The sequence below is a fragment of the Hemiscyllium ocellatum genome, chromosome 20 (assembly GCF_020745735.1).
Source record: "Hemiscyllium ocellatum isolate sHemOce1 chromosome 20, sHemOce1.pat.X.cur, whole genome shotgun sequence".
NCBI classification, from domain to species: Eukaryota; Metazoa; Chordata; class Chondrichthyes; order Orectolobiformes; family Hemiscylliidae; genus Hemiscyllium; species Hemiscyllium ocellatum.
Genome location: NC_083420.1, coordinates 41,240,598 through 41,255,296, shown reverse-complemented (window position 1 = coordinate 41,255,296; position 14,699 = coordinate 41,240,598). Strand labels below are relative to the sequence as shown.

The window sequence follows — 14,699 nt, the reverse complement described above, 5'->3', positions numbered from 1 at the left end:
GTTCTCTGACCGGTTGTGCTTTTCCAGCACCACACTTTTCAACTCATCACCTACCCAGTCAAGTAGCCTCAGAACCCTGCATGCTTCAATAAGAGCACCACTCATTTTTCAAAGCTCTCCAAGAAATCAACCTGAGTGAATTTTTTTGGAATTGCCTCCAATACTGGTCCTTAATTATTTAAATACAGGACCAAAGCTGCACAGACTACTCCAGGTGCAATTTCACCAACCTCCTGTACAGTTCTAACAAGACTTGCCTATTTTTAAATTGTAGCAATAAAGGCCAGCATCCTATTTGGCTCTTTTAATTACTTGTTGCACCCATATGCAACATTTCATGTATCATGGACAAGATCTATCTGTGCTGCATTTTTCTGGAGCTCTCCCTGTTTAAATAACAGACTGTTTTTTGATTCTTCCCAACAAAGTGGAAACAGAGTATCAAATAAGTATAGAAGCATGCTATTTGGCCTGTGCTGGTACTCACACAGTACACAAATTTCCTTCCACCTTCAGAGAGGTGGAGAATTGAGAGCAATACCCAGCAGTTAGTCAGCATTTTTTTGGGGGCCGCACGGTGGCTCAGTGGTTAGCACTGCTGCCTCACAGCACCAGGTTCGATTCCACCCTCAAGCGACTGTGTGGAGTTTGCAGATTCTCCCTGTGTCTGCCTGGGTTTCCTCTGGGTGCTCCGGTTTCCTCCCACAGTCCAAAGATGTGCAGGTCAGATGAATTGGCCATGCTAAATTGTCCATAGGTTCGGTGCATTAGTCAGAGGGAAATGGATCTGGTTGGGTTACTCTTCAGTGGGTCGGTGTGGACTTGTTGGGCTGAAGGGCCTGTTTCCACACCGTAGGGAATCTAATCTAATAATCTTTAAAGAGAAAAGGCAGGTTTGGCTTACTTCAAACCTACATGCTCCCTCTAAACAGCAGTGATTTTAGTAGAGAATAAGCAACTGAGACCATTGTAACCACTCTTTTTTTCTGCTGATTGACCTGCTACATATTCCCATCATGTTAATCTTAAATTTTCCAGCTTCTCCATTCTTTCAGCTTCCCATTTCCTATGGACACTTTTCCATCACACAGTTGTGTGTTTCTTAATTTCTGTAGCATTGAGGACAGTGGAAGTTTGCAGAAAGTGGACACCAGCAGCAGCAGGAAATTAAACCAGGCTAATCAAATCCTGTCTTATAAAAAAAATCATCTATCTGCATTCTGATGGACGCAGAATGAACAAAAAAGAGAGAACAAGCCAACATTGGGAGCAAACATATTGAAACATTGCTATTATACAAATGTTTGTATTTCCCATTTAGGGAATAAGAAGTTTCAATGCTTCTGCCAATATTAATGAGCCTGTGATTATATCATATTAATGGTCTGAGACCAATCACTGCAGTTTATATAGTCTGGACATCAGGACATAAGTTGATGCCAGTGTACATATGCACAACAAATATGCTTCCCAGATGGCTAGTTTTGAAATGCACTGACAAAATTGTTACATTTCAAAAGAAGCTTTTCAGCAGCAAAAAAGTCACTCCAGATGTACAACTTGAAACACTTTCAAAATCTGGCTTGTCACTGTACAGAAGCTACCTACATATAGTGAGGGGCTTATGGGGTGAGAAACTGCCTCTAAAGGAGTCTTGCACCATTGTCTTTTCAAGTCATATTTACAGAAGTAACAGTCACTTTGTAGTTCACCTTCTAATGGCAAGAAAGAACAGTTATCACTACGTGTTTAATAATATGAGGGAAAATTTCAGCCATGCTCTTCATGTACCAAAATCATTAACAGATTTATATAAAGGTGGCTTACAGTTTACCTTCAAACAGTGAACAGAGAAAATCTTCTCCTGATGATTAGATATAAGAGCATGGAATGACATATTTTTCTCTTCAATTACCCTAGAGCAGCAACTTGCCTTGGACTACTTCTCAGAACTGGTTAGCCAAAGTCACACAGCAAAACATAAACATGGATCAACCTCTTCCCTATGAGGTTTGATTCCGTGTTAAAATCACTCACTTTGTCATTACCATTTCCATCAGCATTTTCAGAGTCGGGTAGCCTTCCCATGCAGCCAAACCTGCAGATAAAGAAATTGTAGGATTATTGGAAACTAACAGTTTCTCAGTTGATTTTGTTTAGCTATAATCACACAATTAAAGCATATTCATTGATTAATCGATGACTATTGATTTCTGTTTAACAATAGCAATGAAGATTTTGGTACTTTAACATCACATGGCTCTGTTTAGTCTTCCTTGACAAAGAAATGTACCATGGGATTGCAAGCAGAATATAAACAATACACTAACGTTTTAAAGTTACAGCTGCAGGCGGAGGGAAGCTCCTGTTTACATTAGAACCATAGAGTCATAGACATGTACAGCACGAAAACAGGCCCTTCGGTCCAACCCGCCCGTGACGACCAGATATCCCAACCCAATTTAGTCCCACCTGCCAGCACCCGGCCCATTTCCCTCCAAACCCTTTCTATTCATATACCCATCCAGATATCTATTAAACGTTGTAATTGTACCAGCCTCCACCTCATCCTCTGGCAGCTCATTTCACACACGTACCACCCTCTGTGTGAAAAAGTTGCCCCTTAGATCTCTCTTATATTTTTTTCACCTCTCACCCGAAACGTGCGCCCTCCAATTCTGGACTCATTTAATGACTTGGAGAATGTGCAATCTTCAAGGCAAAAGACGACAGAATTGTTACACTCCCACATCGTTAGTCCTCATCACAAAATCATAGTCACATCTGTGCATCTCAGTTAGGACCTTGTGTTGCAATGGTAGTGCCCCTACCTCTGAGCCAGGAGACCCCAGTACAAATCCCACCAGCTTCAGAGGTGTTTAAAATATTCCTGGGCTGATGGTTGAGAAAACATCCCACAGCAATGCCTCTATAGTGATGATGTTTCATTTGCTTCAAAGAAATGAGACAATTTCAGAAGACTAAATCTAATCCTTTGACTAAATGTAATCTTAGCAATATTAACTTTGCTAACTTTGTAATTATATGATCCTTTAGATTTTCATCATTCAGGACTATGTATTGAATAATATTTCACTACTTATTCTTACTTAATTCTATCTATCAATTTGCTTAGACTAGAACTTCGTACACTGTGCTAATTTTCACAGAGTCATACAGCATGGAAACAGACCCTTTGGTCCAACCAGTTCATACCGAACACTATCCCAAACTGAACTAGTTCCACTTGCCAGCTCCTGGCACATATCTTTCCAAACCTTTCAAATTCATATACTTAGTTTTAAAGTTATAAGCAATTTTTTATACTGCATCTAATAGGCAGTACAAACTCTTTCCAAGTATTTAAACACAGCAGAAACAAAACAAGCTAACAGATGGCTGACTGAGTGGTCAGTCATAAGTATTCATTTAATTAGAATTTCATTAAATTATCAATTAAGAATAGAGTCGCAAGCTCAAAAATATCATTCACTGGGTCCTGATCACATATACCTCTGTTTTCCCAAAGAAAGGTGTAAAGAATATTTCAAACTCTTACCTTAGCAAAAAGCAATAAAGTGACAATAATAAGGCAACTAGGATATAAATACTTAGTCATTTCAAACGCATTATAAGAGTATGTCAAGAACCTGCATTTACATGCACCTTTAACATTATGGAACAGCCCAAAATGCTTCACAGGAGCATTTTCAAACGGAATCTGATACCTGTTGTACATGAAAACCTTAGGACAGGTGACCAAAGGAGATAGGTTTTAGTGAGTGCCTTGTGGTAGGCGCGATAGCTCAGTGGTTAGCATTGTTGCCACACAGTGCCAGGGACTTGGGTTCAATTTCACCCTCGGTGACTGTGTGTGGAGTTTTACACATTCTCCCTGTATCTGAGTGGGTTTCTGCTGTGTGCTGCGGTTTCCTCCCACAGTCCAAAAATATGCAGCTTAGGTGGATTGGCCATGCTAAATTGCCCTTCGAGTTCAGGAAATGCATGGTTACCCGGATGGGGTGGATCTGAATGGGATGCTCTTCAGAGGGTCTCAATGGGCCGAGTGACTTGTTTCCACACTGCAAGGATTCTATTCTATATAAGGAAGAGCAAGAGGCAGATGAATTTGGGGATGGCATTCCACAGCTGCGGGTTTAGACAACTGAAGATACATTCACCGAGTTTTGCTTAAGACCTTTTTGCCAATCTGTAAACAACTTACTCCCAGCTCTCCTTATGCACTATTGAACAAGCTAAAGCATAATTGTCTGAGGTGGTTGAGTCAGTTTCCTTTAGAGGATGGGTGAGTCAGGTGAAGCTTCATCTCAGTGACAAAGGTACAGAAATCTGTGTTGTCAAAACAGATCTGCAGGACAGTTAGGATTATAAACAGAAATGAAGAGTTTTGTTCTTCTTCAATGCATCTCTTGAAAGGAGTACTTCAAACCTTGCTAAATCTTTTTCTATACAGATATCAATAAGTAACACATCTATCCTCCATTCATTAGCTTTGCTTTATCTGCATTAATATTGAAACTATGCAATGACTCCAGCCAGTCGGCAATTACTTTGTATTTCTCTTCTGTGTTATATTGGGTACCAACTGTTTCATTTGCATTCAGTTCCCCAGTGTAATCATGAAATTATTTTTGGTTGTAAGGGCAAGACAGTAAACAATGGCAAGGTATTTGGCCGTCGAGTGTATCACAACTGAGTCAGATTCTGACCTTATTTAAAATGCACTGTTCGTTAAAGGAGATGTCATCAGCATCCAGGAGTGATGTCACAGCTGATACTGTTCCGAATGATTGTGTTACCTCTTAAGTTATCCCAATGGCTAGAATTTCAGCCCAAAATCTTTGGGACTATGCTATTAATATGATACCACAAGATGGAATAACTCACATCAAACACCTTCTCATAAAAACCACCAATTTGCAAAGCTGAATGCAAAGAAGCCTACACAGCAATGGTTTTTGTACTTGCGACTACATCAGACAAGTAGGCAATAGGGCTTAATAAAAGAGGAAGCAGCAGCATGTTCCAGGAAGCAGCAACTGTGAAACTCACCAATATTTTGTGGATTAAAAGCATTTACAACCAACAGCAGAAGCCAAGCCTTCCAGTACAGGGATGAAATAGCCAGAGCGGGTGGCTGATACCTGGAATATAAAAAAGCCCATTCACATCAAACACACCAGAAGTTATTGACAGTAACTAAAATGGGTGCAGTAACACGGCCAGACTCATGTGTTTTTCCCTGCCATGTTAGAAAGAATGTAATTTATACAGATAAGTTATAATTCTTGGACAGGGTGTTCAAATGCTCAGGTGACCCGCAGAGATATCGAAGCAAACATTAACTAAATCTGTCATTACTGCTTTGATGCACAGCATTCTACATATTACGCATTATAGCATATGTATATATAACAGGGCATGCTTACAGGACTGTTCACTGCCCCTCCAGTTTTTACAGGTTTGTCCACCACTCTTACAGATCTGCCCATATCCCCACATGCTCTTGCAGTTTTCACTGAGGGGCCACAACAATATTTTAGGTTTGAAATGGGGTCCCAGTGGGAAAACAATTGGGTACACCCGATATAATACAGATGCATTTATCATGCACACATATAGATATATATCATGTATGTATATGTCACATTTGTTGCAGAGTATATATTGTACATTGTATGCATGCACTGTTTTCTTTTCATATTTATTAATTGTCACACATTATGCATCATACATTTATATATGAACATACAAAATAGGATTAAAGTAGACCATTCAGGACCTCAAGGCTGTTCTGCCAATCAATTTGATCGTGTTTGTGTTTTCAATTTGACATTCCAATCTACCCCGATAACCTCTGATCCCACTGCCTAACAAAAATCTATTCTGAATCCGCCAACACTGCCTTCTGAGGCAGAGTTCCAAAGTCAAAAATACTCCAAGAAAAAACAATTTCTCCTCATCTCAATCCTAAAAAGGGTAACCCTCCCGACTGTAAAATGGTGCTCCCTAGTTGTGGATGGATTCAGAATAGAAAATGCTATTACCACGTCCACCTTGTTAACTGCATACACTTTAATCAAGTCACCTCTCAACTCTTCTAAACTCCAGGGATAACAAACCCAACCTGTCCAAACTACCCTCACAAAATAACTGGTCATTCCGGGCATCAATCTAGTACCTAAAAAACACTGGAGAAATACAGCAGGTCTGGCAGCATCTGTAGAGTTAACATTTTGAATCCAGTGACCCCCTTTGTCCAAATCTGATCAGGTTGAATTGTCTCCTTCTTTGTGGTAAGATTCCACATATGCCAATGTGACACTGAGACTGTCAGATGCAATTTTAAGTACATCAATCTATTTTCTTGCTGCAAATATATCATAATTGTGGTTAATTTCCTCATAGAAGTTTTAACAGCTAGACTTTGAAAATCAACAAACAAGCTTTGTTCATGATGGGATGACTGAACGGTAGACAAACCCTGGTGGCAGCTGAATGTTTTCAGGATGGTGGTAAGTGCACAAGTTCAGAACTGCGTCGATTAATTGAATTCTCTCCACATGGAGAACTTCCAGGTCTGAAAGAGAAACAACAAAATAACTGGAGAATTCTCATGTCTTGTTTGGAAATAACACAAAAACAAATATGGCTAGTTTTGGGGTAACCTTGTCAGAAGGAACCATTCACTGGAACCCTGAAAATATTTCAGGAGTAAGTGTCACTACTTTGAATGTTGAATGATTTGCTACGCATAGCCAGCAATTTTTGCTATTTAAGCATTCTCATTTTAAAAACATCCTTACACAAGCACATAGGTCGTTACATTTGTCAAGGATGCTGGTTGTAATGAGATACATTTATAATTTGAGACAGCAATATCAGCTCAGAAGCTTATGAAATTACTCAATGGGTTACTGTTGTGCACGGTTTGATGTTAGCACCCCTGGCAGACAAATTGTTCACAAATTAGCTCACTGCTGCACACACACACAAGTTCAAACACAATATAAAGGACTCTTGTGGTGCGGTGGTAGTGTCTCTACCTCTAGGCCAGAAGGTCTGTGTTCAAGTGCCACCTGCCCTAGAGATACATTGTAATATGCCTGAACAGGACTTTTTTTTAAAAAATCAAACTGTGCGTGTTACTTTACATTCATACTGAATAAGACCAATTGAATGAAGAGCAAGAATAAGGTAGTCAAAGAAGCACGCACACATTAGGTAGTGAAAGGCATTTATAATCAGAGAAAGAAGTATTTGCACAGAAGGTAGTTTTTACAGACTTGGCTACCACTGTGCTTTCCACCTGCATCTATGCAATCACTTGCCAGGGTGTAACATTAGGTCAAATCACATAATACATCATAAATACCTAATTATTGAAAACAAAACTTTACTACTACAAATATATTTATTTACAATCTTTATTTTCAGGAGAGTTTAAAATAAGGATCATATTTCCCTCAGTCCAACTGGTTGAGTTATGAGCAGGTCAAGGTGTTTAAAATGACAAATGATAGAGTAGATCCTCCGATGATTGAAGATCCCAATGACCAAGCACAATGGATGTGCAAAATGGATGAGCAAATATTTTGATTGCTTCAGGTTAATTTAGAATACAAACAGGAAATAGCATAAATGCAGTTAAGGTGAAGTAAGCCGCCACACTAGGAAGAAATAGAAGGTTACAGGTTTCAATGCAAATGGGTACAAGGAGACTCATGTAAAATGCAACCATCAGCCCAGACCAGCTGAGTTGAATGGCCTGTGCTGTAAATTGTCATATTTACCACAAATACACTGGTTGCAGTTTTCATGTTCTATACAAAACAGCCACTCTGCTGCTGCATATTTTTTTTAAAAAGCTGCAACTCGTGTAGTCTTCACCTGTTGCAGCTTCAGATCACACCTTGACATTTGAAAGGAAAGTGAATCCAGAGGTATGAGTTTCTCCAGTATTTGTTACCCTTTCCTAGTTGGCCTCAAGACAATAGTTGCTTGTCTCCCTTCTGAATCGTTGTAATCCTCCATTAGGTAGGTAGCTCCAAGATTTTGGTCCAGTAACTATGAGGGACAGTGATATGCATAGAAGTCGGGACGATGTGCAATTTGGAGGGGAGCTTGAAGATAGCAATGTTCCAATATAACTATTATCTTGTCCTTAAATGTTAGGGGGGGTGGCGGTGTTGGGGTGTCTCAGATTTTGGAGATGCTGTTGAACAGTGAAATCGGCAAACTAACTGTGGTGTGTTGAGAAAGAAAGTTCACCAGTATCTTCTCTACCTTCGCACCAGAGATAAGCAATAAAAGCTAGCCGGTCTCAATCACACCGTGATCTTACCATCAGCCTGCACCGATGCAGCACGTTTCACCAGATGGTCAGCTAGTTCCATGGCATCAGCGGGTCCCAGTGATAGGTCTCGTGACAACCCGATGACCAGGATTCGCATCAGGGTGTCCTCCAGGAGTGGCACCTCTGAGCATAATCGTAGAAAGAAACTGAGAAGAGGTGAAAAATATTACAGAGGATTACATAGGACACATGGCATATTAAAAAAAAAACATTTGGCCCATCCACCTCCACTCAAGCCTCCTTTCATCTTTCCTCATTAAAATTTTTCATCATAACCCATTATTCATTTCTTATTCATATGTTTGCTCAACTTCCCCTTAAATGCATCTATAATGGTCATTTTAACTGCTTCCCACATTTTGGGTAGAGAAGTTTCTTCTGAATTTTCTCTGGGATTTGTAGCGACCATCTTACGTTGATGAGCTGAAAATGTGTTGCTGGAAAAGCGCAGCAGGTCAGGCAGCATCCAAGGAGCAGGAGAATCGATGTTTCGGGCATGAGCCCTTCTTAAGGAAGCCTGAAGAAGGGCTCATGCCTGAAACGTCGACTCTCCTGCTCCTTGGATGCTGCCTGACCTGCTGCGCTTTTCCAGCAACACATTTTCAGCTCTGATCTCCAGCATCTGCAGTCCTCACTTTCTCCTATCTTACGTTGATGGCCTAATTATGTTCTCTCTCTTAAGAGGGTCATTCTTTATCCATTCTATCCGTGTATCAAATCCATGCACACTCCCCAGTGATTCAATTCTATTCTCCTAGAAACAAAACCTAATGCTGCGATGGTTTTTTAAAGTGTTTATTGTATTTGTACCTGGATTTCCTCAGGAAATAGAGAACAGAAGGTGGTTATTCAGCGTACTGTGCTATCCAATGAGACCCAGTAACTCTGCTATTCCTCATTATCATGCAAATCATTCTTTTTCAATTATTTATGCAATTCCCTTTGGAAGTTATTCTTGAAGCATCTTCCACTATCCTTTCAGGCAGTGCACTCCAGCTCATAACTCACCACATAAAACAATTTCTCCTCATTTCCCATTGAAACTTTTGCCAATTACCTTAAATCTGCGTTCTCTGATTACAGCTTGTTGCAAAATTTCTCCCTAATTAATTTGCCAACCCTCTCAGAATATGACATCACTACTAAACCTCTCCTTGATTTTCCCCACTCTGAAGAGAACAAACCCAGCTTCCCCAATGAACAAAGTCCTAACTCTCTGGCAAAAAAATAGGGATTAAAGCCAATTTACCTCAATAAACAAAAAGCATGATTCAATTTGTTGTGCCTATTTACAGTTTAAATGATAGGTTGTATGGAAATAAGCAGGATGTAGCGTGTCAGTTTCAATATGCTGACAAAAACTATTTGTTAAAGAATCTATTAATGTTGGGAGAGAAGGAAATGGATTCTGATTTAAAACATTACGGATTGTTTTAGAATACTGTAGAGGTGCAATTTGTAAATGTGAACAGAGTCTTCAGGGCAGCTTATTGGATATGGGTTGATCTGAAGTCCCCTCAGTAAAACTGAAGCTAGTAATAAATAAAGATTTATTTCCTCAGCCTTGTAGTTTCAGAGCATCAACCAGGCCAGTGAAAAGCCTTAAGATGCTTCACATAATTGTACTAACATTGACCATCAGAGTGTGAATGACATTTGTGTTCAATTAGTGTCCCATTCATTTGCTAAAAATAATGTGCTTACTTTCTATCACTCTCTGGAGGCCAGTTATCCCATTTGTAGTATGTCTCAGGTTGTTCAGTGAAGAGCACCTTGTGCAAACTGCAAGAAGAAGGATGGTTATGTAATAATTTTGCTTAAAAATAGGCACAGAATATAATACAGATTGGTCTACCAACTCTAGTTCATTTAAATGTCCGAGGTAAAGAATTTGCATTTCTGTAGTGTTTTTCACAACCTTCTAACATCTCAAAGCACTTTACATCAGAATAAATGTTTTTCAAATGTAGATCCGATTGGAAACACAAAATTGGTTTGCAGCGAGTAAGGCCCTTCAACCAGTAATGTGATAAACAGAAGATCTGTTTTATTTGCAGAGCAATAATTATTAGCCATGTCACAAGGTAGAACTTAACTGCTCTTCTTTCGAATAGTGCCATGGCATCTTTATGTCTGCCTGAGAGAGCTGACAAGTTTTCAGTTTAATGTCTCATCCCAAAGACACAACCTCCAATAGTATTGTTTCAGTACTTTGATAGAACTGTCAACCCAAAGTTTGTCTGTAAAATGGGTTTTGAGCCAAATTGTTTTTATTCATTCATAGGATGTGGCGTCACTGACTGGCCATTCATTGCTCATCCCTGGTTACCCTTGAGAAGGTGGTGGTGAGCTGTTTTCTTGAATCGCTGCAGACCATGTGATGTAGGTTGATCCACAGTGCTGTGAGGAAGGGAATTCCAGCATCTTGGCCCAGCGACAGTGAAGGAACATCAATACATTTCCAAGTTAGAATGGCAAATGGCTTGCAGGAAAACTTGCAGACGGTTACGTTCCCACATATGTTGTCTTTCTGGATAAAAGTGGTCATGGGTTTGGAAGGTGTCTAAGGATCTTTGCATTTCTGCAATGCATCTTGTAGATAGTACACACTACTGCTACTGAGGGTTGGTGGTAGATGGAGTGGATGTTTGTGGATATGATGCCAATCATGCAGGCTGCTTCATCCTGTATGGTGTCAAGCTTATTTGTGAACCAAAAGGTGAAATTGTACCAACTGAGCCAATGTTGGTACAGGACCAACAAGTATTGGTTAACATCAACACATCCCAACAGGTCTGGGAAATGCCTCTAAGGCATTCTGACTTGGGCGACTTCACATAAGAATGGAGAAGATAAACTAGGGAGTGCAAACAGAAATGCTGTAGGGTTCAAAAATACCTGTCTGTATCTGTTAAGAGATAAAGCAAACTGGGTTTCTCATGAGCTTCCATCCACTACTTTTTATCTAACCTTATCATTGAGTAATTCTATTCCTTCCAGCCAACTCACATTCCCGGCCTCGAGGGGAAGCCCAGCTCACATTCCCAGCCTCGAGGGGAAGCCCAGCTCACATTCCTGGCCTCAAGGCGAAGCTGAGCTCAGACTCCCGGCCGCGGGGTGAAGCCCAACATGGATTTATCGGTTTTTAATTTTTTTCCCTTCTTTCTCGGTTTTAGAAGGACTGTAATGCTGAACTTCAATTTTATTTCTTTATTTTTCTGATTTATACCTGAGATTTTGTACCTAAGGTGGCATCGGAAATGACAACTGTGTACACTTTTCACTGTATTCATGTTTCCCTGTACTTGAATACATGTGACAAAAAACCTAATTCTAATAGGTTTTTGACCTATTAGATACATAAAATACTAGGTACAATGTTCTTTTAAAACAGGGTTATAATCTCAGGATTACAAAGCCACGTGCCAATGAGGATTGGAATAGAAAGATTAAATACATGGCTGAAGAGCTAGTGCAGGAGGGAATGTGGATCAATGGGATGTGTTCCAGAGCAGATAGGACCTGTATAGGGAAGTTTGCTAGTGTCACTCAGGAGAATTTAAACTAGTGTGGCAGGAGCATGGGAACCACAACAAGTGAAATGACCAAAGGAGTTAGAGACAAAGGCTGGTAAGGTTAAGAAGAGCAGCAGACAGGAAGAAGTTATTGAACATGGCAGGACTGGCAGTCTGAACTGTGTTTGTTTTATGCAGAAAGTATAGCAGGTAAGGCAAATTAACTTAGAGTCTGGATTAATATATATAACGATGATGTTATAGCTATTACAGATACTTGGTTGAGAGAGGGACAAGACTGGCTACTTAATATTCAAGGATTTAGATGTTTCAAGGAGGAGAAAGGGAGGACTGCAAATACTGGAGATCAGAGTCGAGAGTGTGGTGCTGGAAAAGCACAGCAGGTCAGGCAGCATCCGAGGAGCAGAAGAATCGATGCTTCAGGAATAAGCCCTTCATCAGGAATGAGGCTTGGGTCCAAGGGGGTTGAGAGGTAAATGGGAGAGGGGTTGTACTGGGTTGAAGGCAGCTGGGAATGCAATAGATAGATGAAGTGGGGGGGAGAAGGCGAGAGGTCAGAGAGGTGGGTGGAGCGGGTGATTAGGGTTTGGGGATGGAGGAGGCCCTCCTCCCACTGTCCCCTCGATCACGACCTCACCTCCCATCAACAAACCATCATCTCCCAGACCATCCACAACCTCATCACTCTGGGAATCTCCCATCCATAGTCTCCAACCTCGTCACCCATGAACCCCGCACTGTCCGATTCTACCTCCTACCGAAGATTCACAAACCTGACTTCCCCCGGTCGATTCATTGTCTCTGCCTGCTTCTGTCCTACTGAACTCATCTCTGCATTCCTTGACACCATCTTGTCCTCCTTAGTCCAGGAACTCCCCACTTACATTTGGGACACCACCCACACTCTACACCTCCTCCAAGACTTTTGCTTTCCCCGCCCCCTATGCCATATCTTCACTATGAACATCCAGTCAGTGTACATGTCTATCCGCCATGACGAAGGTCTCCAAGCCCTCCGTTTCTTCTTCTCACACCGTCCCAACCAGTAAACATCCACTGACACCCTCACCCACCTGGCTGAACTGGTCCTCACACTTAACAACTTCTCCTTCCAATCCTCCCACTCCTCCAAACCAAAGGGGTCGCTATGGGCACCCGCAGAGGCCCCAGCTGTGCCTGCCCCTTTGTCAGATACGTGGAACAGTCCATCTTCTGCAACTACATCGATGACTGTATCGGCGCAACCTCGTGCTCCCATGGGGAGGTTGAATAGTTCGTCAACTTCACTAACAGCTTTCATCACTACCTCAAATTCACCCGGATCATCTCGGACACCTCCCTCCCTTTCCTGGACCTCTCCATCGCCATCTCCAGCAACCAACTAACCATGGACATGTACTACAAACCCAACGACTCCCACAGCCACCTGGACAATAACTCCTTCCACCCTGCCTCCTGTAAAAACGTAATTCCTTATTCTCAATTCCTCTGCCTCTCTCCCATTTGTTCCAATGATTTCCAATTCAAATCACATGTGGCGTTCTTTAAAGACCACAAATTCCCCTCCCATGTAGTCGACAATGCCCTCCAGCACATCTCCTCCACTTCCCACACCTCTGCCCTTGAACCCCACCCCTCCCAATGCAACAAGAACAGAATCCCCCAGTCCTCACCTTCTACTCCACCAACCTCTGTATACATCGTATCATCCTCTGCCATTTCCGCCACCCACAAACAGACCCCACCACCACAGACATATGTCCCTCCCCATCCTAGCAGCATTCCAGAGAGACTATTCCCTCCATGACTCCCTTGTCAGATCCATGCCAACCCCCCCCCACCAGCCCACATCCCACTCCCAGCACCTTCCCCTGCCAAGGCTGGAAGTGCAACCTGCACCCACACCTCCCCCTTCATCTCTATCCAAGGCCTCAAAGGATCCTTCACATCCAACAGAAATTTACTTGCACCTCCACAATTGTCATCTACTGTATCCATTGCACCCAATGTGGTCTCCGTTACATCGGGGAGACAGGACGCCAACTTGTGAATCATTTCAGAGAACATCTCTGGGACACCCGAACCACTAACCCGTGGCTGAACACTTCAACTGCCCCTCCCACTCCACCAAGGACATACAGGTCCTAGGCCTCCTCCATTGCCAAACCCTGATCACCTGACGTCTGGAGGAAAAAACATCTCATTGTCCGTCTTGGGACCCTGCAACCACATGGGATTAATGTGGATTTCACCCAGTTTCCCCATTGCCCCTCCCCCCACTTATCTCAATCCCAAGCCTCCAACCCGGCACCACCCTCTTGAACTGTCCATCGTCTTTCCCATCTATCCGCTCCACCCTCCTCTCCGGCCTATCACTTTCTCTCTCACCTTCATCTACATATCAGCTACCTTCCCCCCAGTCCCAATCCCCCCCCGCCCTCCCTTTTACCTCTCAGCATCCCCAGCCCACGAGCCTCATTCCTGTTGAAGGGCTTATGCCCGAAACGTCAATCCTCCTGCTCCTCAGATGCGGCCTGGCCTGCTGTGCTTTTCCAGTACCACACTCTCGATGTTAGGTGTTTCAAGCATGACGGAGAAGGATGTACAAGAGATGGCAGAGTTGTATTATTAATAAGGGATGAAAATGTGTTGCTGGAAAAGCGCAGCAGGTCAGGCAGCATCCAAGAGCAGGTGAGTCGACGTTTCGGGCATGAGCCCTTCTTCAGGAATCAGGAATTCCTGAAGAAGGGCTCATGTCCGAAACGTCGACTCTCCTGTTCCTTGGA

At 42.1% G+C, this 14,699-nt stretch overlaps 1 protein-coding gene across 2 annotated transcripts in view; it reads right to left on the bottom strand.

Moving 5' to 3' along the window:
• Positions 1-14,699, bottom strand: part of ints1 (integrator complex subunit 1) — a 124,195-nt gene that overhangs the window by 75,195 nt on the left and 34,301 nt on the right. For both annotated transcript variants that reach the window (XM_060840789.1, XM_060840790.1), the window contains exons 14-18: positions 10,082-10,159; positions 8,366-8,523; positions 6,505-6,601; positions 5,074-5,165; positions 2,038-2,098 (exon numbers count right to left, since the gene is read on the bottom strand). In XM_060840789.1, the coding sequence (XP_060696772.1) occupies positions 2,038-2,098; positions 5,074-5,165; positions 6,505-6,601; positions 8,366-8,523; positions 10,082-10,159 (486 nt within the window). The remainder of the gene's footprint in view (positions 1-2,037; positions 2,099-5,073; positions 5,166-6,504; positions 6,602-8,365; positions 8,524-10,081; positions 10,160-14,699) is intronic.